The sequence below is a fragment of the Thunnus albacares genome, chromosome 6 (genome assembly GCF_914725855.1).
Source record: "Thunnus albacares chromosome 6, fThuAlb1.1, whole genome shotgun sequence".
NCBI lineage: Eukaryota > Metazoa > Chordata > Actinopteri > Scombriformes > Scombridae > Thunnus > Thunnus albacares.
Window position 1 is genome coordinate 7257476 of NC_058111.1, and position 22398 is coordinate 7279873.

At 40.1% G+C, this 22398-nt stretch overlaps 2 protein-coding genes across 3 annotated transcripts; one reads left to right on the forward strand and one right to left on the reverse strand.

Annotated features, from left to right (window-relative positions):
* Window positions 1-273: 273 nt before the first annotated feature.
* Window positions 274-3429, reverse strand: opa3 (outer mitochondrial membrane lipid metabolism regulator OPA3). The gene is made up of 2 exons (XM_044354049.1): window positions 3215-3429; window positions 274-1325 (listed from the first exon to the last, which is right to left on the reverse strand). Exons 1-2 carry the CDS (start codon window positions 3354-3356, stop codon window positions 997-999), a joined length of 471 nt encoding a protein of 156 aa, XP_044209984.1. The 5' UTR covers window positions 3357-3429; the 3' UTR covers window positions 274-996.
* Window positions 3430-5293: 1864 nt separating this feature from the next.
* On the forward strand, window positions 5294-20400 carry ppp1r13l (protein phosphatase 1, regulatory subunit 13 like). 2 transcript variants are annotated; one of them, XM_044354719.1, is made up of 13 exons: window positions 5294-5571; window positions 11576-11638; window positions 11752-11873; window positions 12468-13050; window positions 13752-13844; window positions 14018-14106; window positions 14891-15251; window positions 15349-15821; window positions 16186-16323; window positions 17225-17358; window positions 17563-17729; window positions 18763-18956; window positions 19054-20400. In XM_044354719.1, exons 2-13 carry the CDS (start codon window positions 11602-11604, stop codon window positions 19087-19089), a joined length of 2427 nt encoding a protein of 808 aa, XP_044210654.1. In that variant the 5' UTR covers window positions 5294-5571; window positions 11576-11601; the 3' UTR covers window positions 19090-20400. The 2 variants fall into 2 exon arrangements, with proteins under 2 accessions (XP_044210654.1, XP_044210655.1); XM_044354720.1 differs by lacking the exon at window positions 13752-13844.
* The last annotated feature ends 1998 nt before the right edge of the window (window positions 20401-22398 follow it).

Below are 22398 nucleotides of genomic sequence, written 5' to 3' on the forward strand. Positions count from 1 at the left end.
TGAACACGCCAAATTAGGAAGTGACACAGTGTTTACATTGAATGCATGCTGGGTAGTGTAGTGTATAACCTAACAGACTAATCACTATGGCCAGCTGCCACCATACTTAAGAATAGTTTGTACTGTGCTTACATGAAGGGATGCACAGTGTAATTAAAACATCTATTAAGTCTGGAGTGAACCACAGTATGTTGGGGATGATTTGTCTCAATTCTTTATTTTCAGTGCAGTTTTTATTCTCTATAGTAGTGTGTACAAAAAACTCACTATTCACAGACTGCATACCATTTTCTTTATTTTACACCATCCTTTTACAGTTGTCATCACATCCAATGTACATGGACCAGCAAAGGAATTCACAGTGTAATTACAACATGTCCATTAAACTGTTGAAGAGGGCAGACACCAAATAATCCAGTGATGTGTCCCAATGTTATACTTTTGTTGTTGTTTTTGGCCTTCAATGGAGTGCATGGATTGTATCTCATTTCTGAGTGGCGTTAGATATTATAATCTAGTGTCAGTCATAATTGAAGTCTCTCCTAAGTGCTCCAAGAGGATCAGTGAAATTACTATGTTCAGTGATTCCTCTTAGATCACTGAAATTAGATTAGAGAATGTCAGTGAAAGTAATATCCTGGAGCTGTTATCAAATATATTAACTTTGAGATCACCATTGCGTTGTACTGTAAATCTTTACACAGTCAACGTTATAATGAACATGCAAGATCAACCATAGAAATACACTATGAATATCATAGCAATCCCCCTTTACAACTAGTTGCTCAAAACATGAGCTAATTATAAACACCCAAATCCACAGCGCACTGATATGCTTATGTCCACGTTTTAGACCCAGCTTTATGGTCAGAGGACAGTGTATGAAGCAGGGCTGTTATCAGGCTGTACATATGGCAGTACTATGTTGGTAGACTCTTGTTCCCCACACTCATTGACCAACAAAGAGTACCACGATATAGCAAAGAACACATTTAATCACTTTTGGGTGGGAACAGGAAAGGACAACAGTTGCCTGTTGATCTCTCTCAGCTGAGCATCCATAGTCTCTGTAGTTAGTGTTAGTTCTGCTAGTTCAGTTCGTAGGCTTGTGATGGTTTCATTCAGCTCCTCCTCTTTACGGCGAGAGTTAGCAGCCTGCCTGCTGTACTCCAGCACCATACATCCGCCACCGATGAGGAAGATGATTGCCTCTCCAAGCAACTCTGCTCCGAGCTCTGCAGCCGCCTCCTCATTCAGTGGCTTAATGGTGGAACCCCGAAAACCCATGATCCGCATCTTTGTTCTCATCTCAATCCAGTGATAAACTGTGAAGAGCCAACAGCACACAAGCCAGTTAGGTTTTCAATATCTTTGCACTAATGCATCAGAAGTGAGAACATCACAAGTGAACAGTTCTAAATACATGGTCAGAGGTGGATGTGTACACATGCAGAGTGTATTGTGAATATGAATGCACCCAAAACTGCAATCTTGGACTGCCAAGACAAGTTTGTACTAAGTTTATAGTACAATGAACCTCTCAAGCACAGCTTGTTTTCCTAACTTAAATCAATCAGGGAACATTTTGCAGTCTGTATCTGACGCCAAGCCCTAAGCAGCACTCACCAGCTGTGAACCACAATCTGTTTAAGCTGGAACTAAAAGCATCTGGACACATTTAAATACTACAGTAAGTCTTAATAATCAGTGCCTTGGAGGGGTTTGACTGCCATTGTCCAGATTTTCATGTTATTGTCGTTTTTATTGCATTGTTTGAGCACTAGTGAAACATTCAGTCAACCTAGAGCGAGACATTTCTTGGAATCAACACAACAATTTCCTTTTCCTTAATGATGTCACTAAGGCTTGGCAAGATATTCTCCCTAGCCTTATTTGGTGTGTTATTTTGTCTCACTCTTTAGTTTGTTCTGTGTTGTGTTCATTGTGTGAATGCTGTATTTTATCACTGGATCATTTTTACCTGGAATCATTTCAGACAAGTTTTCTGGTAGAGCACATACAGTTTAAATAACATGGTATTAGACTCAGAGAGAAAATCAGAGGAAAATCAGACTGAGAGCCCCCAGAACCAGGACTACCTGCCACCTTCCACAGCTTCTTTCCTGAGGCAGTAGCCATCTTTAACATGGACAGCAAGTCTGTAAACGTGCCAATTTCACTTCACCTCCGTATCGCATTGAAATTCATATGGCATATACTGTATCTTTGTCTGTCCTGCACTGTGTAGATGTATATAGATTTGTTTTAATTGTTAACGGTGCTGTACAGTTAACTAAAGACCAAGAGTTTAGTTTACATTATTTCTAATTGACATTGTGGGTGTATGTGATGTGCTGTATGTAGCTTTGTATTTTGTATGGTGTGTTCTGTGTGGGTTTTTTTTGTTTGTTTGTTTGTAGTTGGGGGTTTTTTGGGAGGGGCGGGGGGGGTGTGCTTTTTACGGTTTGTTGTTGTGCTGTTGTATGTTTTTTGTCGGGGACTACAGACGCAAATTAGCTTTAAGCTAACTCTGGTGCAGTGCATCTTTAATGTTTCAAACTGCACTGCATTCAAACTGCATTCAATAAATAAATAAGAATAAGAACATATATATCCTGTTAATACACACATAGTTTATTTACACTCAAATATATATTTATATCTACATTGGTATTTATACTTCTATTTATATTCTGCTTTTTTACACACACAGTTTTTATCATATCAATGTGCAACCACATAGTACACCCCCACTACACAGACATGTAAATTACTGTCCCTTTTTTACACTGTTATGTTTGTGTTTATTATTGTAATGTTCATGTTTAGTGCTTTTTCTGTTGACATCTGGACCACATTGAATTCCTTGTACTTGCTACTTGCTACAGACCACAATCGCTGGTTAAATATTTCCTGTCTATTGTCACATTCTGGATAGTATGTTGGGGTAAGAGGTTAAAAGGCATTCAGACTGCTATCCCCATACACTAGCAAAAGCTCTATACAACCTGTTCAATGACAGACACGACCCGCCCTCTTCGACCTTGCCAGGCTGCTATTGGTTAACCGGATAAACCAATGGAAATGATTGGATAAGCGGTTTTGACAAATACAATCCCATTGGCTGTTGCAACCGTCCTCGCTATTGCTATCGTCCGGGGTGTCCGACCATGAAATGTAGCGGTCATTGAAAGCCGTTAGTTCGGTTACTCACGCTGCGCCGGCGGCAGACAGACGTAATTCTTGAAGAAGTCGCTTCTCCGGGCTCCCGCTTTTATCCGGTTCGCTACAGGCTTGCTCATCTGCCTCACTCCGAGGTAGAGGAGCTTGGCGATAGGGAAGGCACCGACAACCATCTTGGCGGAAACACCTTCACTACAGTGGGGCGGAGCACGTTGAAGTTACGCGATGACGTTATACGATCGGCATAGCCGTAGAAAAGGAGACGTGAAGTCAGTAACCTGGCGCGATACTTATTTTCCTAGGATGGCGAAGTCATGACCCGCCCTACTCTGCCTCTGATTGGCTTAGCCTGATATTCTTACCCTAACTCTAACCAATCTCACTACTCATGCCTAAACCTAGCCAACCCATCCGACGACGGCAACGAGTACTAGCCAATCACAGACAGTGTAGGGTGGGTCACGACTTCTCCATCCTAGGAAAAAAAAAACCTGACTTGTGGAATTAAGTGTAACAACTAAGGAAAGAATAAAACTATATATAGAGGCAAATTTTTCTGCAGATCTCAAATTGAGAACATAAGCTGGACAGGGTCTTGGCTCTCACTTTATAAGTACTGTATTTCAAACAAGGCTAAGTACATAGTTCAAGTTCAAGATCAAAATTTTACATAAAATATACCCTGCTAATTGTCTTATTGTTACGTTTACAGACGTATAGAGACATTTTCTCTCCTATATTTTGATTGTAAAATATCCCAAAAAATTTGGACAGATCGAGAGTCTCACTTTTTTGAAGCGTTGTCTAATCTTGAAGATATTATTTGTTACTATGATAATCCAGATGATGGCGCTCTTTGGATATCTGATTAATTCCATTATTCTGTATGCAAAAGTTGTTTTTTATTCACAAACAGTAATTTTCTAAATCTCATCTTCTGTCCTAGAACTAAATTCTCTGCTTAAATCACTCAGTTTATCAAACAACAACAAAAAAAAGTAGTTATTGAAACATCATTGATCTTTTTTTCCCCTGAAATCTCTAACTGAATATGTTTATATTTTGTTTATATATGTATTCTTTATATTGTATGTAACTGTCTTTTAATATTTTAATTTTATGTTCTTCATATATCTTTATATTATTTAAATCTGATTTGATTTGTATGTACTGTTACTGTTTACCTGAATGTTTGTATATTATCCTTTTGTTAATAAAAATAATTAATAAAAAAGTCAGTAACCACCCACGTGTGCAAATATGCATTATTTTTTCCCCATCCGCATTCTGAGAAGACCCGCCCCTACCTAGCTTCTGATTGGCTCTGACCCTGATACTTTTTACCCTAACCCAATCATCTCACTCCTCATGCCTAAATTTAACCAATCTTACCATCGAAGGCAACGAGTACTAGCCAATCAGAGGCAGAGCAGGGCGGGTCTTCGCGGAATGCGGATTGGGTGTGGGGTGGGCGGGGGAGTAGGCTGCAAATATCGAGGTCAATGCACTATTACGCCTCTTACAGTATAAATAATGCCAATTTACGCAACCCAGATGACATTTCCCTAGAAATGGTGAATTTAATTTCACAATCAGTAATGTTTTCTTGGATATTCTCTGACATATGTTGACAACATCAGCATGAATGAGATGAATGATACAACATTTCTCATTAACGGCCTTATCTGGTATCTAGGAATTGATATATGGCATATGAGCTTACCCGTATATCAGTCTGTAGCAACCAATGAATAAACAAATTCAACAACATTGCCTTCTATGGTTGTGTAAGTGTTGCGTATACCACATTCCTTTGTCACTGTCAGGCCTACTTTACAAGGGGTACTATATGTTATGGGCCTTATACAATGTGTAGGAGAGTGGCCATAATTATTTAAAACAAAACACATATTTGTTCATTAAGTTAATAGCCTATGCACATGTGCCACCATTCAACATCTAGCCTAAACATATAAATGTATTATCTATATGTAAAATGACTCGCAAATAAAAAGTCAACAATCATTTGTTTGTCTGTGAAAAAAAAAAAAGATGCAAAGCATGCCCTTCTCGTTGCCTATTTCTCAGGGAGCGTCAATTAAAAGTGTAAACTCAAGCGTCATGCTATCATTCACCTGGGCCAGCTGAGGCAGAAACACCTGGCTCGGGTTACGGTGGTGAGAGAGAGAGAGAGCCAGAGGGGCTGGACTCTGTGCCAAATAACTCAACTCGGTACGCAGATACGACTAAATGTCTGGAGACACAGCAAGAGAGAAACACACAGACTGAGCACAGGCACCACTTCAGGGAAAGAAAAGGAACTGGAAGAGGACAGGGGGCTTTCCTCTCGAGTTTGAGGAATAGAAAAGGCTCTCGACTATTTTTGAGGTAAGGAAGTTTTAATGCGCCCATATCCTGCGCACCTCTCAGGGTGTGAACCGTGTGAGATGAAGATTCCCGATAAAGTACGTTTCAACATTTTTGTCTCTTGTACTGTTAGTCTATCGTTGATTTTGCCATTTTAGACGGTTCACAGCTCCATTCATAGTGTTGAAAACGCCTTTTCCCCTCTTCTGGGTAGTTCTTTCCAGTGTTTTCTGGTTCATTGTGAGGAGCATTGAATGTAAGGAGGAGCTTATTGTTCTCAGACTAATGAAAATCAGATGTTAGCTTACTATTTCTAGTCTGGCATGCCTCGCAGTCTACAACCACAGAAGAAAGCGAAGTGCAACAGCCAGTTCCTGGACATTGATAGACAGATTCGCAGCAATATTCACCAATCACTTTAAACTGGCAGTCATACAATGTACAGCCATCTACAACCTGAAAACCAACCTAATGAAGAGTGACTATCCACAGGGGTCTATGGGAGTTTGTGATTTAATTCAAAATAGTGATTTAAAAGTGATTTTATCTAATTGAATGGCATGTGTGATATTAGGTAGTTGATCATAATATTGTGACCTGTAGAAGCAGAGTAATATATGGTGATTTTAAGTGTTGCCGTGACCATCCTAAAGTCTATCTCAATTACTGGAGTTCTTTACCGTTTCTTGTGACTGCAGAATGGTATTATGTCAGATAATTGTTGAACAGAGGCTTATCTATTACCAGGGTTGATCACTAAACAATACCTTCAATCAAACTAAGCCTTCCTGTCAGAGCAGGATTTAAATGGCATTTATCCAACTTAAGTGTTCTGCACCCGGTCTAGTAGTTGTGTCAAAACCAGCTGGGCTGCATTGTGTGATACACTTGCTGCAACCTGTTGCCTAACAAACTGTTTATAGCTTCTCAGTAACACTGGCATTTTTTTACATACAGATACACACCCTCGTCACTTCATGGTAAGGGCCTTGTTTGTGTTCTCTTTGCACTTCCACTGAACAAACATTAGATTGAGGATGTAACTTGCCAGAAATGTCTGTTATGTTGTGAAGTACTGAGAGATTCCTGAGTCACATGCTGTGGAAAACAGCAAGGCTCCAGGAGTAAAGAATGTACCTTTAATGTCTGCAGAGAATGACTGTTATCCTCGACAGCTGCATTGTCTAAGACTGTTTTCTTTGGCAGTGACAGTAGCTCTAATGAACAGTGTGTATGTGCGTGCTTGTGCACATGAACGCTCATTTGTGTATCGTAAGTATGTAGAAAGGTGAAGAATTTCAGTGACTAATCAAGTAAGAGGTGATGGTGTAAGCATTATTTACGTACGTTTTAAGTACATTGGGTGGAGCTTTGTATGTGAGAAGTTCATAGTTGTTGAAGTGTGAAAGTAGAGAACATGATTAATCCATGAGGCATTCATAGGTCATAGGTCAGTGTGCAACTCATCACTCATTATAGTCGAATGTAACTGAACATGTAGCTGGGAAAAACAAGTCAATACAATGTTTTGCCTCACGGCAGTTTGGTCATAGTTTTATAATCTGTAAACACCTGAAGTGATCTAAACAAAGCAGACACAGCAGATAAAAATCATGAATGCACCAGATGAATGATCTCCTTCCTAGAATGATGTGACACACATCTCCGATGTTTTACATAGTGATTACACAGTGCCTCCTACCTGTATTTACTCAGTTCCCATCACATGCTGATGTGTAAACACTGCATTGGATGTTATCATCGGACTTCTGGCATGAAAATACCTTAAAAGGGATGTCAGACCCTGAGTAATAGTCCGGATTTTTCAAATGTGTCACCGCTGCCATGTGAAATTACATCTGGGATCAGCAGGAGTTCTGTTCACACATGCGTGACATATTTCAGTTTCAGTTGTCTGCACGATGACATACTGCCGGGATTTTTTTGATGACTTGCGCTCCGTGAAAAAGAAAAACAAAGAGTTTAGTTGTATCAGAGTAAGTCTCAGCCAAGTTCCCTGGCAAGAATGAAGAGAGGCAAAGTGGGAAAAAAAAAATCTAGGGGAAGGATATGAAGAAGGAACAGAATTGTGAAACAGGAGAGAGGTGGTGGAGGGGGAATGAATGGATGCCTGGATAGAAATAAGAAGCACAACAGAAACTAGATAATTGGTTAGATACGTAATCGCATCTGTCGGTGAAGGACTTGAAAGGGATGAGAAAGAGGGAGGAACTGCTTGTAGTCATGGTCAGACACACCCTGGCATTCTGCAAAGCTAATGATTATTGTCTTCAATCCTTACTCTCTTGCCTCTGGCTGGATCTCTATACTTTTGTAAGTGCCCACATACAAAGTTCCCAAGTTCCCAAACTTCAATTAAATGAAAGTCCAGTATGCAGAGGTAGTTTTTTTTAAGTACTAACATGTTTCTATCTTGTGTTTTCCTCGACGTTACGACTCGACAGAGTTAATTGTCCTATGTTAAAATGGTGGAAGGAGCTGACGTTGTAATATAAGTGCCGGGAAGGAACTGGAAAGAAAATGAATATGAATATGTTTTTCCAAAACTCTCTAGAGGAAGCAACCAAAGTGCAGCAGCAGGTCAGCAAGCCTGGAACAGAAGACGGCACCGCTGCAGTGGCCGCAGCTGTCGGTCCATTTGAACTTCTCATTTTTGTGTCAATATTTAAAGATGTGTGTGTGTGTAGCTTTTATATATTTATAGACTCTACTGTTTGTGCGCTTTAAGGTGTTACAGTTTCCTCACTTGTGTTCTATGTGAAGAAAGTCACACTAAAGGCTTTTCTACATGCTATTACTCCTTAAACCTTCCTTTTAACAAGTAGGTGAAATAGTCCTACACTGGTTACGTCAGACTATTTGTAATAGTAATAAAATATCCTGATAAGAAAAGCAAACAAGGACAAGGTGCTAATGGCCGACACGTGCTGTCAAGATAAAAATAAATCGTGGAAAATCTATTTGCACAAAACCACCGAACAACAACAAAAAGTGCAAAGACACAAGGAAAGGAAATAAGGCAGTAGTCCTGGTTCAGTGTATCAACCTGTGGATTTAGCTCTCAAAATGCATTATAAGTTGACAACAACACTGATGAAAAATAACACTGTGCCTCATAATCAAATATAAAAATATTTACTGATTAAATCTAAAATAAAATATGGTTTTGATAGTTCAGACACTAAACAATAACCGACAGTAAAAGTTGTCACAGAACCAGTTTAGAGAAAACAAAGGAAGAGCCATTCAACATTCAGAAAAGTTTGCCAGGGAGGGAAGGGGTGGGGTCAATGAATTACTGGGCAGGAAGTGAAGAGTTCAACCCGTGAGTGAGTGATCGACCTGACCCCTGTGACTCAGTGAGAGTGTCATTTCTTTTTGTGTGAGCTGCCCTTGACACCAAGATAAGCGTCCCAGACTGTGTAAACGCCTCACTGGGTGGAGTGGTGAGGAATGTGAGCATGCGACCTGTCCGGACCGAGACGTTAAGAGTCAGCGCGACAGCACAGCGTGTGAAGAACAGTTATTATCTGACTGTGGTGAACACTTCAATTGAATGGTCTTATATAACATGTTTTCAGGGATGTCAGGGACTTACCCAGTGTCTGAGAAGGATGTGTGTTATCAGTTGTGGGTTAAGGTTGGTCTAGTTTTATAGACTCAGGGAGACTTTTATGTACGAACACACAAAGAAATACAAAAAGTACCTCCCTCCTTTCTCTTTACGCCTCAATTAACTCAAAGAAGCTTCAAGAAAACAAACCAGATTTTTCGGAAATGTTAAATTAATCAGTTTCATCTGTGTCTCTCACACACTGATACAAATCTTGTTTTCTATTTCTACATGTATCTAAACAAGATACAACTTAAAAAGACAGCTTTGGTGTTACTGGAAGGTGTATTTTTAACCTCCAACAAGTGAAAGTTGCTCTAGAAAACATAGGATGTTACTAAAAGAAGAACATGTAGGCATGTTAAGGGACATGCTTTGTCTACATGTAATGTACTGAACACAACATACTGATGATATATTACAGTTTAAGAGTAGCTGTGGTTTGTTTTGAAGTGGGAAATGTACCATAATAGCTCTCAGAAATGTTGTGCGGTCACACAGCAGGCCGCGCTGTTGAATCATCAGTGACAGTGGATTCTGTGTGTTTTCGGCAGGCCGGGAGAGTGACCTCACTTTCTGTCTTTCTTTGCGACTATACCACCGTGACCATTGTTAGTTAAACTAGGGCAGGACTGTAAATGAGGGCTAGATGGCTCAAAACATTTGGAGAAAACGTATGATTTAACTGCAATTAGAGATATATTTGAGCTTCTTACTGGTTTTAACAGACGACATCACATCAACCCAATCCTGGCTTCTATTCATTGGCTCCCTGTTTGTTTTAGAATTGATTTTAAGGTTTTACTGATCACTTTTAAAGCACGTCTGTGTCTGGCTCCAAGCTACGCAATGGAAATGCTGGCCTCATATGAGTCAGCCTGAAGCTTTGGATCCTGAGGTGGGGCCTTACTGGATGTTCAAAAGTCGAGACTGATATCCAAAGGTGATTGTGCCTCCTTCATCAGGGCTTATGAAAGAACCATCTGAGGAGATAAGGATCGCAGAATCAATAATTTCTTTTGAATCGCTTCTTGAAACTCATTACTACAGACTTTCTTTTATGTGATGTCATCTCTTTATCGTCTTTTAATCTTTTTTTTATCATCTCTTTATTGTTTTTCATTGTCCGCTACTGTCTTCTTTATGTCGGACTTGTTGCTTTCTGTGTCACGTGTCTTTGCTTTTGTATCGTACTGCCTTTGATTTGTCTGTCAAAGCACTTTGTAAACTTTGATTTTAAAGGTGTTATATAAATAAAGTTATTATTATTATATTTTATTGGCTCTAACATGCACATAATATGTATAATTTAATGGAAAGAACTTGTTAGGTTTAGACTAACATGGGACTTGACTTATCCAGATGTGCCTGAAGGCCACATCAGGACTTACTGTTCCCTTTAAGAATGTCATAAACTCAATATTAAGGCTTTATGATAGTTTACTAATAATTTGTGAAGGTATATACCATATAGTTCACAAAGAAGATGCCTTGAAGTAGTTTGCTTTTCTTTTTTCTTTTAATATGTCTCTTATAAGGAATAATCACAAATTAATCCAATAAATATTTCCACCCTCAAATATAATTATCACCCCCGAATTGAAGATCGCAATTTATCTGCACAGTTTGCAATATCTGAAGAAAGTAAACTATAAGTCTTTAATTGCAGCTAATTATTTTCCGTGTAGTTATTTCAAGTTGTCATTAGACATGCAGGGATCCTTTGGTATTAATTTGTTTTATGAAAAGCTTTTTGCACCTAGTTTGCTCTGATTGACAAGTTGGCGTACACAGCTGTCAGGAGCATTAGTATAATCAGACATCCACTTGATGAGCTGTGTACTGCACCTATCTGTCTGTCTGAAACTGGCTTTCAAACAGACCAGTCATGTTAAGCTGGAACACCTGGCATCATAGATAATCGGGTTGAGTCAGCAAGCCGAACAGACAAACGTAACTCTCTAAAGGGGCCTCAAAGGGGTGTGATGACATTTAGCAGTGTGATCTGTCGCAGACTTTCTATCAAGCATACTTGCAAGTTGTTTGTTTTTTTTTCTTTTTGGAATATGAGGAAATATCTTTCTTGTTTAGACATGATGGGTGTTCAGGTTATGTGACCTGAAAATGTTGGCTCTTTGTCAGAAAGGCCTGATCGAACGATAGACCTGTCAGCCTGCAGCAGGAGAGAAAGGTTATGGATAAATACTACTGAGTGTTTTCAGTTTGAAGACACAGTTTATTGCATCAAACTTAGAGTCAAATGGAATGAGAGGAACCCAGAGGGCAGAGTGCAGAGCGTGTTCGTGCGAATTTTAGAGCTGTTTGCTGTGAGTCGATGGTGCCAAACTTTTCTCCTAACGGCTGTGCTTTGTGTTTGTGTCCTTTTCCCAGGAGCCGAACGCCGCTACCTCACAGCCATGAGTTCTCAGACGGGCTTTAGCAGCAGCATGCTGTGTGAGTTTCAACAAATCCTTAATTTGTCTTTTTGGCTTTGTTTTGTCTTTGTGCACATGGGAGTAAGATCCTGTTCTGATTGTCTGTGGTGCTTATGTGGTTTATTTATTCAGTCCAGTCCATAAATGATGACCTGAATGCATCACTGGCTACAGCGGATGAGCTATCCAAAGAGTTCAACTCCTTGCTAAACCAGGTTTCCTCCAACAACAATAACACCAACCCTACGTCTCAGGTATACACACACACACACACACACACACACACACACACACACTCACACACACACACACACACACAGGCACTACCTCCAGTTTGGCTCTTAGTTTGCAGCAATATGAAACAGTTATGTTTTATATACAGTAGTGTTTGAATGTGTGTAAGAGTGTGTAAGAAATTACGCTGTGCAGTAATTTAAAGGGACTCCGATAGCAGTGGCACTCACATCACATCAACAGTTTTCCAGGCAATGACACAAAGGTTGACTCACGTTTCAGAAGAGGCTCCCAAACGCATTAGATTGTTGATTTCCAAATGAGTGGATATTAGGTGTTATTTTTGGCAGTAAAAAAATTTTTTTTGGCCTGGTGGTGGTTCTCGTTCTCACCAGACTGTACGATTACAGGGGAAACACTGCCTACACGTATTAAATCATTTTGTTGTAATCAGTAGCACCATATTCCATGAGTTGAAGCCATCAGCTTGCTGTCAAAGACCCATCAGTGCAATAGTTGTTGAATTCTGACAAAATAATAATTGTTTCATCCATGTAATGACCCATTGCGCAAAGTTCACTATACTGACTATACTTTATAACATTTCCCCACAGACCAGCTCTACAGTCTCCAGAGAGCAGCCTCAGTCCACCGGGTTGTCAGGCACCTCCATCACTACGAAGGAGACGAGTGGCAGCAGTAATGGCAGCTCTAGGTCCAACTCTCTCCCCCTCAGCTCAACAACTTTCCGTCCCATGGACTCCGTTACATCCAGCAATAAAAATGCACCATTGCCCCCTGTCTTCTCCACCAGCCCGCTCTCATCCCCCAAGATCCAAAGGGCGACACGCTCTCCACCTTCTCGATCTGGATCTGAAAGCAGCTCGTACAGCCAGCAGAGCCCCAAACAGTCCCCTCATACCCCAAGGCGAAATTCACCCCAACATTACAACAGGAGCCCACGAGGCTCAATCACTTATATTGATAGAAGCCCCTCTTCGAGCCCCACAGTTGCTTCTTTTGACCAGTCATCTCGGTCTTCTTTGCTCCACTCATCCAACAACCTGCTGAGCCCGTATGACAACAGCCAGATGGGCCGCAGGTCACCTCGGCCGGACAGAACCCCCTCTCCTTTGTCTTTTAATCATCCAATGTCCAACACACTTCCCCGAAATTTTGGCGGTTTCAGGCAACCCGGTAAGTGGCTGCACTTATCTAGCTACAAGTTAGTTAACTGAAGGTTTTGGGCCAATTAAATCCAACAGAAATAATTTAATTATCATGGGATTGAATTGACTGTAATCCTATGGCAGTCATTTTGAGTTAACATCATGTGTAAGGCAGGAATCTCCCTGAAAGATTGTCATACTGTTCATAAGAAATGTTACCTCATGATGTAATGAAGGCCGTTGTTTTGTAATATTCACAAGCCGGCATCATTATTGTACTGCTCACTGCGTAAACAACTTTCAACATGATGAAATTTTTCATTTCAATTACCTAATCTGAACAGAGCTTCGGTGTAATGCCACAAAGGGACAACTGTTAATATTCAGTATCTATCTTTTTCAGTATCTCTCTAATTTGGTAATGAATCAGATTTTTGCTAAACATGGTATACATATGGTATACCAATCATAGTTCATGAATAATCCTTTTGTCATATTAATGAACCCTAAACAGTTGGTATTCATTAGAGATGGGCGTGAAGCTCTAGAAACTGACATTTGGTAAAATTGAACTTTGGCAAAAACAAAAAAAAAAAACATTACCAACGGGCTTCATAGAAATATAGTTATCCTGGTAATTTGTAACAAAAGAGGAAAATTACCCCCACTTTTTAAACTTTTAAACTAAAAGAGCTATGAAGATACACTGAAACTTATCTCTCTCTTCAGATGAGGGTATGCAGCGGCAAAAGAGCCCTGGGAAGTGGAATGAGACAGATCTAGACGTGTCCTATGAGAGGAAGCCTCACCACACTTATGACAGTCAGTTGATTTCTACTACTTTCTTTTCTGCATTTCAACTCTTATTTTTTATGTGAAGTTACGACTTTGCTCTAAGACAAACAATTTAGATGTGAACTCTAGCCCCAACGACGCACTCTCTGCCTGTACCGCACGTGATCTGTGTATTTTAACTTCACACTTTGCTATTGCAGAGACAGAGTGGCTGCGGCCGTCTGTGCCAAACAGCAACTGGAGAGAATCCAACCTCGATGGCCCTCCTCCGACCCCGAACCCGAAAAAGGTGCGTAGTGTTGACACAGTCAAATAGGTACAGCACAAGGTTTGTTTGAATGGCTTTTTTATGTCCCAGAAGACGTTTTCTTTGACACAGTCAATCCGCTTCCACAGTACTCTATCTAAAATGTTAAGACATTCCCTGAATTCCATTCACTGGATTTCTTAAGAGGCACCAGATATTCATCAAATGGGAGTCTGGCATGGTTCACAGATAAGAACGGGGTGAAGTGGCTAAGCGTGTGCGCTTGATGTGAAGAGTCAATACTTTTAGAGACGGCACTCCTTACACTGGCTGCTTGAACTGAAAAACATTTATTTTATAGCTACATTAGTCTATTTTTGGCATCCAAAGAACAGAAAAACATTTAAAATGCTAAAAGCCACGTGAGAAACAGCCAACACCATATTACAGGCTTGTTAAGTTGTAATGGTTAATGTGCCAGGAAGTCTATTATTTACCCTCCTTTTGGCTCTATTTATTACTATTATTCTATTTTTCCATTTGGTGCTTGTTGGGTAATGTACAGTGGGCATTTCTTGCAGGTAGTTGATAAGTGGTTGCCTAATGGTTGATAAAAGTGGTGAGTTTGAACCCTACAATAAATTTGCCAGATGTAAAATCAAAACAATGAGCTAAAGGAGACTTACCAGCTTTGTAAAGCTTCAGAGTTAGGTGAAAATTCTCTGTGATTTCAGTATCATGATAGATCCTTCTAGAGTACACAGTCATCTGATTTAGTGGTTTGGGATTAGCATTAATTTATTCTTCTTCTTTTTTTCCTTTCCAGGATCCTCGCTCTCAATCTCTCCAGTATTCCCAGGGTTCTCTCCCCCGTAACACACGTATATCAGTTCCTCCAGATGTTTCATCCCCTTACCACCCCCAGCCCATCCTTTCCCGTATTTCTATTCCTCCCACATCTACTCAGTCCCGCCAACGTAGGCCCATCCCTCTCTCCGTCATCATGCGTCTCCAAAACCCCCACTGGGGAGCCATGGCGACCCGCCACCCCAGAGTCCTGGGAGCAGAAGGAGACATGGCACCTTACCAACCTGCTATGTCCGTCCCAAGGGAATTCTTCCACCAACCTGTATTCCAGCCTCAGCAACCCCCACCTGAGCTGAGACAACCAGCTATATACAGTGACGGTAAAACATATTTAACGTTAACTTAAGATGAATGTTCACAAGATCTTTGTTCAGCTAACTTTGCCTCACAAATGTGGTTTGGTTTTCATCTTGGCAGTGCTGAACCCAGGGGATATTGACGCAGAGTTAGAACGGCTGGACTTTGTTCATCACATCCCTGTGATTTCGGAGAATCCCAGCATGCCACAGGGCGTAAGGGAGGTTGAGCAGGGCGTGGTGCCAGCTCCCCGGCCACTCAGCCCCACCAGGCTGCAGCCAGTGGTGGCGCCCGAGGCCCAGAGCCAGGAGATCCCTAACCTGGAGGAGCTGCTCCGCATCAGAGCGGAAATCCCCCGCGCCCTGAAAAGACGGGGCTCCGTGGACCAGTCGCGGCCCCTTAAGAAGGCCTCCCATTACCAACCAAACCAGTACAAAAATCTCATCAACAAGCTTTTTCACAGGAAGGACCACCGCCAGAAAGGGGAGCAAGGTAGCGAGACGAGCAGCTCTTCAGACGGAGAGGACACCCCCGCGCTTCCTCCTCCTTTTCCTCCACCTCACACATCCTCAACGGTTCCCCACGACTACAGAGTAAGAAATGGGTTTGCAGTAACTGATGATGTAATAATCTCTGGATTAAGCAGAAATATGTTATGCTATTAAAAAAAACACAATCCTCTAAATTGGTTGAAAATGTAAAACAGCCAATTGATGAAATATGTTGCTGTGTAACACAAAATTATCATTAAAAATACAAGAAAACTCCAATTAAAATGCTTTTATTGTCATGGCATGGCCATATAGACTTTTAAAACAAAACACAAACAAAATGTTTTATTATGCTTCCGTTGCACTGTAAAGGGACATTTATATGTTACTTTTATTATCTGGCGACTGTTACCATTAACAGCAATTCATATTACATTTTGTTTTTAAATCTTGTTTGTCCCTCCAGAGCTACCATTCCATTCTGCGGCGGTCCAATCGGGAGTTCAAAGGTACTGGGAGACGAGCTCGGCTCAGCCCGCTTGTCCTGCTGCTGGACGGAGCGTTGGTCGGAGAACTTGAGACAGTGCAGAGGGCCGTTCAGGAGGTGCGTGTGTACATCCATACACAAATATACCTTATCTACTTATCTACTATCACTACTGCTCTGCTCTTACTACAACTCCCAGTAAAAGTACAATAAAAAGAAATAAAGACAAATGTGTATATTGCTTAATAAACATGAAGCTTCGATTCAATAAGGGAAGCAAAATCATAAAGCATGTAGACAAAAAGGGTCAAATTGATTCTACCAACAATATTTATATAAAACATAATCTATTTAGGTTAATTGAACAGAATAATATTAGTTTACACATTAAAATGAAGGCACTTTGCATAAAAATGTCTACAAATGTCTACATTGCAATTGTCATTATTGTTACATTGTTTGCTATATTTACTGTCATTATTTATTCCACATCTTCCAAAAATAATTTCAGTTCTTTTAAGCTTTCATCAGCTGCCTCCATAAATACATGTGATAAAGTTAAAAACTCGTTCAAACCGGTCTGAGCCGAGGCAGTAAAGTGAAGCGCCAAAGTCGATGCTCCAGTTCTGGATTTGGACTTTTAAGAGGTGCTGAAAACGATGTTATATTTAACTTCATTTTTCTCAGGGAAGGATTGCTGAGCATGCATTCCCCTCGTTTGGCACGTCTCTACTTCTTCTTTTTACAGAAACTGATTTTGCCTGGAAGTTGCTCAGTAGTTCAGCTTCTATTTCCATATTTCCATTTTAGCTGCTGGGGGGGTTAAGTGCAAGGTGACGCTGACAGTAGTTTCTGAAGGCGGATAAAGTGGATAAAGCCATTTACAGCAGACAGTTCTCCACTGGACATCACATGTTCTTGATATGTAACTGTAAAAATATCTGATGTTCATTTTAATGTGATCAATTAAAAGTTTAGCTGATAAATCCGCTGTTTGTTGTATACGTGTGTTCTTTAGATGAACGACCCCAGCCAACCCAATGATGAAGGCATCACTGCCCTTCACAATGCCATCTGCGGCGGCCATTACAATGTGGTGGATTTCCTGGTTCGCATAGGAGCCAATGTTAGTGCGCCAGACAGCCATGGATGGTAAATATTTACTCATTATTTTCTACCTAATGTGACTTTGGACTCCTGGCACGGGTTTTGTGTCACACAGTACATAAAAGATAAAAGGTGGCTTGTGTTTTGCACGTGGCACTGAGTATCTCGTAATACGCCCTGGATATTTTCAGAACGATAATGTTGTAACCTGTAGATGTATTTATTTACTGGTGATTCTGCCACCTGCAGGACTCCACTGCATTGTGCAGCCTCTTGTAACGACCGTCCTCTGTGTGAGTTTCTGGTGAGAAACGGAGCTGCTGTCATGGCCGTGACAGAGAGTGACAGCGCTACCGCCGCCCAGAAGTGTGATCCTTATGCTGTTGGGTTTGAGGAATGTGAGAACTTTCTGAGAGGTGAGGCTGATTACACACACAAACACACACACACCCTAAATGCTATAAATTGCCATATGTACTGTGTGCACTGACCTTTGCACTCTTAATCACTGATTAGATGTGACAGGTTTAAGCTTAGTCTCCCATCATAAAAAAAATATCCGTCGTAAAATGTAAAACTATCATACAATATACTAGAAAACGTACATTTATGGCCCTTAGCGAATATTCTCATTCAAGGCAACTTAAAAGTGAAGCCAAGCTGCAGTATAGGTCATAAGTCCCGCCCCCTCCATGTTAGCGGACATGAGCCAAACTAAAAAACTAAGTTGTTCTTATCACACTGATGTTTATCCAAGTGCTCATTTTTCTGATAAGTTTGTTTTTAATTAAAACCTCCGTCAGGCGGCGGGATGGCTGAGGGTTTTAGAGTGGCTGTCACAGCTGTCAATCATTACATCACACTCCCTTTTTATATCGTCAAATAACTAATTAAAAACAAACTTATGTGCCCGATTCTACTGCACAGACTCTGGCTCACACAAGGAAGATGGCAGCTCCCAGAAAGGAGATATTTTGGCTTCAGTTTTGCAAAGCGGCAGGAAGTGGAGTCACATCGTCCATATTTATATACAGTCAATGAAGGGAACAGATAGGGGTCCAGTGTCTTCAAAAGCTTTAGAAATACATGGTGTTTTTGTGCTTTTAGCCAAATCCGCATTCTTGGCAGGATAGAAAAGTTTTTGAAACATTGTTCAGAGCACATGCCACTAACAGTTTCTAAGGCAATTAGTAGGAGAAACTCTGGGAAACATGAGGCTTTTATATGAGAAAATAAAGTAAATGAACAGCTCAAAGAGAAAAATGGTTTAAAAAAAAAGCAATAGAAAAGCACACATCTGATATTTAAACAAAAGCTGATATTGTAACTTGTAACCTTTTGGACAGCAGACACTAGTCTCTCTGATCACTAGTCTAAACTGCCACTTTCTGGTACAGTAAGTGTTACTTACATATATATATATATATATCTTGTTTTTTGTGATGTCAGGTGTGGAGGAGGCCATGGGGTTGGAGAACAGCGGGGTGCTGTACGCTCTGTGGAACTACCCGGCTCAGGCAGCCGATGAGCTGAGCTTCAAAGAGGGAGACATGGTCACCATCCTGCAGAAACCTGAAGGCTCAGACTGGTGGTGGGCTTCGCTCTGCGGCAGGGAGGGATTTGTTCCAAACAACTACTTTGGGGTAAGGTACCAATTTCCCAACAACTCAAGCATTCGCCTCCTGACCAAAATATAAAAAATATCAATATCAATGTTTGTTTGTTTGTTTTTTTTTTCAGCTTTTTCCAAAGGTTCGACCAAAATCTCTCTGCTAAGTGGTGCCTTCACGATCAACCTCGGTCAAACTGAGGACTGTCTCAAAAACTGCATTTACACTGTTGAGAGGAATACGTCTGCGCGGTTATGAAAAGATTATGTCTTGCTGCAGGGCAGGAGAAATGTTTGATCAGTCAGTGAAGGAGAGTTAAAGGAGAAGGCTCGGTATTCATTTTGGCCTTACTGACAATAATCTCTTTAGAGGACATTACTTGTAGTGGCTTTCCTGTAAAAAAAAACAATGTCCAGTAAAGCTACATCTGTGCTAAACTTTTCTGTCAGACTATGTTTATCAAAGGGTTACAAAAGGGACATATTTCCTGTTGTTTAGCTCAGTTATGTTCCAGTCAGACATTTCTGACTCACCGGCTGCTTTAGTAATCAGAATGCATGAACGGTGGCTGTCGGTTGTTCAGTCCACTCGTCAACAAGGTCAACTTAGCTGTATGCTGCCGACAAACATGATCCACGATCGCTCAGTTTAGATAAGGGCTGCTTTAATCAGGGTAAAATCAAGCTTCTCAAATCCTGGAACAGAGTTGTCTGCTGCTACATCAAAGAAGCATCACAAACTCTTAAGTAAAAGAGAGTGTTCGGGAGTTGATATAGAACTTTTTTTTCTTATGTAAGATGTACATATTGCAGTTTTTTTTCAAATAGTTTCTTGGATATTAGTGTTATTCTTCCTCTTATAGCTAGTATAGCCATAGTTTTCATAACTACTGGAACTATTGTGTGGTTGATGGCTCCTAATCATGACCCCTGACTTTACTAGCCAAATATTATTTTTGAATTTTAAGAGTTACATTTAATATTTTGCTACCAATGTGGCTGTAGACTTTACATAGTATTTTTCAATCAGCCGCAGCAAAAATTCACCCGTATTTGGTTGGTTTCCACTTGTATGCACAATGTAGGTCGTCTATTGTGCTGTCTAGATAAATTAATCTTTTTTTTTTTTTTAAAAGAACATATGAACATATGTTTTCTATGACAATGACACAAGTGTTTTTGTGGATGTGCCGGCACCTTATATGATAGCTCACTGCCATCGTGTGTAAGTGAGTGTGTGTGTTTGTGTGTGAATGGGTGAATAAAAGGCTCAGTGTAAAGTGCTTTGGGTAGAAGCTCTATATAAATGTAGTCTGTTACCATTTGCCAAAAGCATTTCTTGTCTGATGTTTATGTTTTTTTAGTTTTCAGTGTAAGTTGTTTACTAGAGACTGCTGTACACTTGACCTGTAACCCTTCCAAAGGGACACACGGAGACCAAATGTTTTATTATTCAATAAATACATGAGTCACATGTCTTTGGGTTTCCGTCGTTATTGTTTGTCTTTGTGGCTTTAAATAGAGCTGTGAAATGTCCTTTACTGACCAGCAGATGACACTGTATGATTAAGTATGACTACAGCACCGGTGTTGAATTTACATTTGTCAACAGCACCAGCAAATATAAACTAATATATAGTAAAACACCATCTTATCAAGATGATTTTCTGCACTGTTAGTCCTCTATGTTCTGCGTTCTATTAAATCTTCTTACTTTGTCTCTGCCTCTTTGAAGTTTATATTTATTCTTATGTTCTTTCTCTCTCTCCTCTTCTTTCATACCACAGAGCACTCGAGCCACTGCTGTGATTCTTAATGAATCAATTAGCTGCACTATTATGCATAAGTGTAATTACTAAAAAAAAAAAAAAAAAAAAATACACATGATTAATATTTTTTTAATTAAGTCTGACTCAAGCCTTTTGATCTGCAGACTATCTCTACCCCTCTGGTATTGAGAAAACACCAACGCGTGTATGCTGCATCACAATCCCTGAGGAAGATTAGTGTCAACATTGTTTGAAGCCGACTGCTGTTCCCCTTTTAATGTTTTTTTTTTTTTATTTTATGTAGATTACAAAAACATATGATGAAAACATATGAACACAGAGGCACATATACAAATGCACACAATTCGCACACACACACACACACACACACACGCTGTGGTGAGTTAATGCGGTGTTTCAGATATTCTGGTGAATTATTAAGGTGATTTAAGTGGACTGAACTGGCCTGTGGCGGTTTACATAATGTTCCTCTGAAACAGATCTCCTCTTGGCCTTGACTAGAGGGGCACGGGAAGGTAAAGGAGCATATACTGCAAAAACGCCTGTTTTAAGTCTCATTTTTATTCATAAAATATTATATTTGTTGAACCACCAAGTCAACAACTCAACCAAAGAGGTGAGATGATTTGACTTTTATCACGATAGTGACATTCAACAGGAAGGAAATACAATCTTAAAGAGAGATTAAGTCACTTCATCAGATAATCAATTGCGTAGAGGGACATAACATTTCTTTCAACATGTTTTTCATATTTAATGATAAAAAAAAAGATGAGCCGCAGTCATTTAAATCAGATAAATCTGAAGGGGTCACAAGATTATTAAAAAGATATGTCATTTTTTTCTGACTTTTATGTAATCTTTGTTTTTTATTATGAGCATTTGGAACATTTTGCTTCTTTAAAAACTATTCAAATGAAGTAACCTTTCACTCTTTAAGTATGATTTAAGCGCTCATAAGTCATAGAGTCAACCTGTGACGTACGTGGTGTCGTGAGTAGACATTGCTCTGGTTTCTAAGAGTCACAAGCTAAAAAAAAGTTTGAGCATCACTAATTTAAATGACTGCTGTTATAAGTATTTGAATATTTGTTGCCAAAAAACATTCTTAGCCCCTGCACAATCTAAGCCAACACAATACAATACAATACAAGACAGTGCCACAATAAACACTACATTTATTTTTGTCATTCATTTTTTATTGGAACACCCAACAGATAACAGACAATACAACAGGTTACTGAATACATTTGATTGTTTAACCCAACTACCCCTCTACTCTCTCTCCACCCCTCTACCAACCAACAGGATACTAATACCTACACAGACAGAGCGTCCTTATTTAGCTAGAAGATCTTTTAAGTTAGGTATCAAATTTGTCCGTGTTAAAATTGAGTTTGGTCGTGCATCGTTGACGTTCCAGGTAAGAAATGTCCAAAAAGCTCTGAAGCCAGTGATTACAATCTTCTTAGCTGTCAGTCGGGCCAGCCAGCCAGACTTTGTTTTTTTTTTGTAAGGGAAAGGTAGGAATCATCATTTTGAAGGGGTACAGCAGGGTCTGTTGGTAATTGTACCCCTGTTATGTCGGCCAGGGTACTAATAAGCTTCCCCCAAAACCCAAAAACCCCTGGACACTCCCATACAACATGTATAATAGAGCCAACGGTTCTGTCAGGTACCAGTCCC

Coding starts and splice junctions, on each gene's coding strand:
- opa3 (XM_044354049.1), bottom strand. CDS start 3,356: ATGGTTGTCGGTGCCTTCCCTATCGCCAAGCTCCTCTACCTCGGAGTG. Junction 1,326..3,214: donor CTGTCTGCCGCCGGCGCAGC/GTGAGTAACCGA, acceptor GGCTCTTCACAG/TTTATCACTGGATTGAGATG.
- ppp1r13l (XM_044354719.1), top strand. CDS start 11,602: ATGAGTTCTCAGACGGGCTTTAGCAGCAGCATGCTGT. Junction 13,051..13,751: donor TGGCGGTTTCAGGCAACCCG/GTAAGTGGCTGC, acceptor CTCTCTCTTCAG/ATGAGGGTATGCAGCGGCAA. Junction 14,107..14,890: donor CGACCCCGAACCCGAAAAAG/GTGCGTAGTGTT, acceptor TTTCCTTTCCAG/GATCCTCGCTCTCAATCTCT.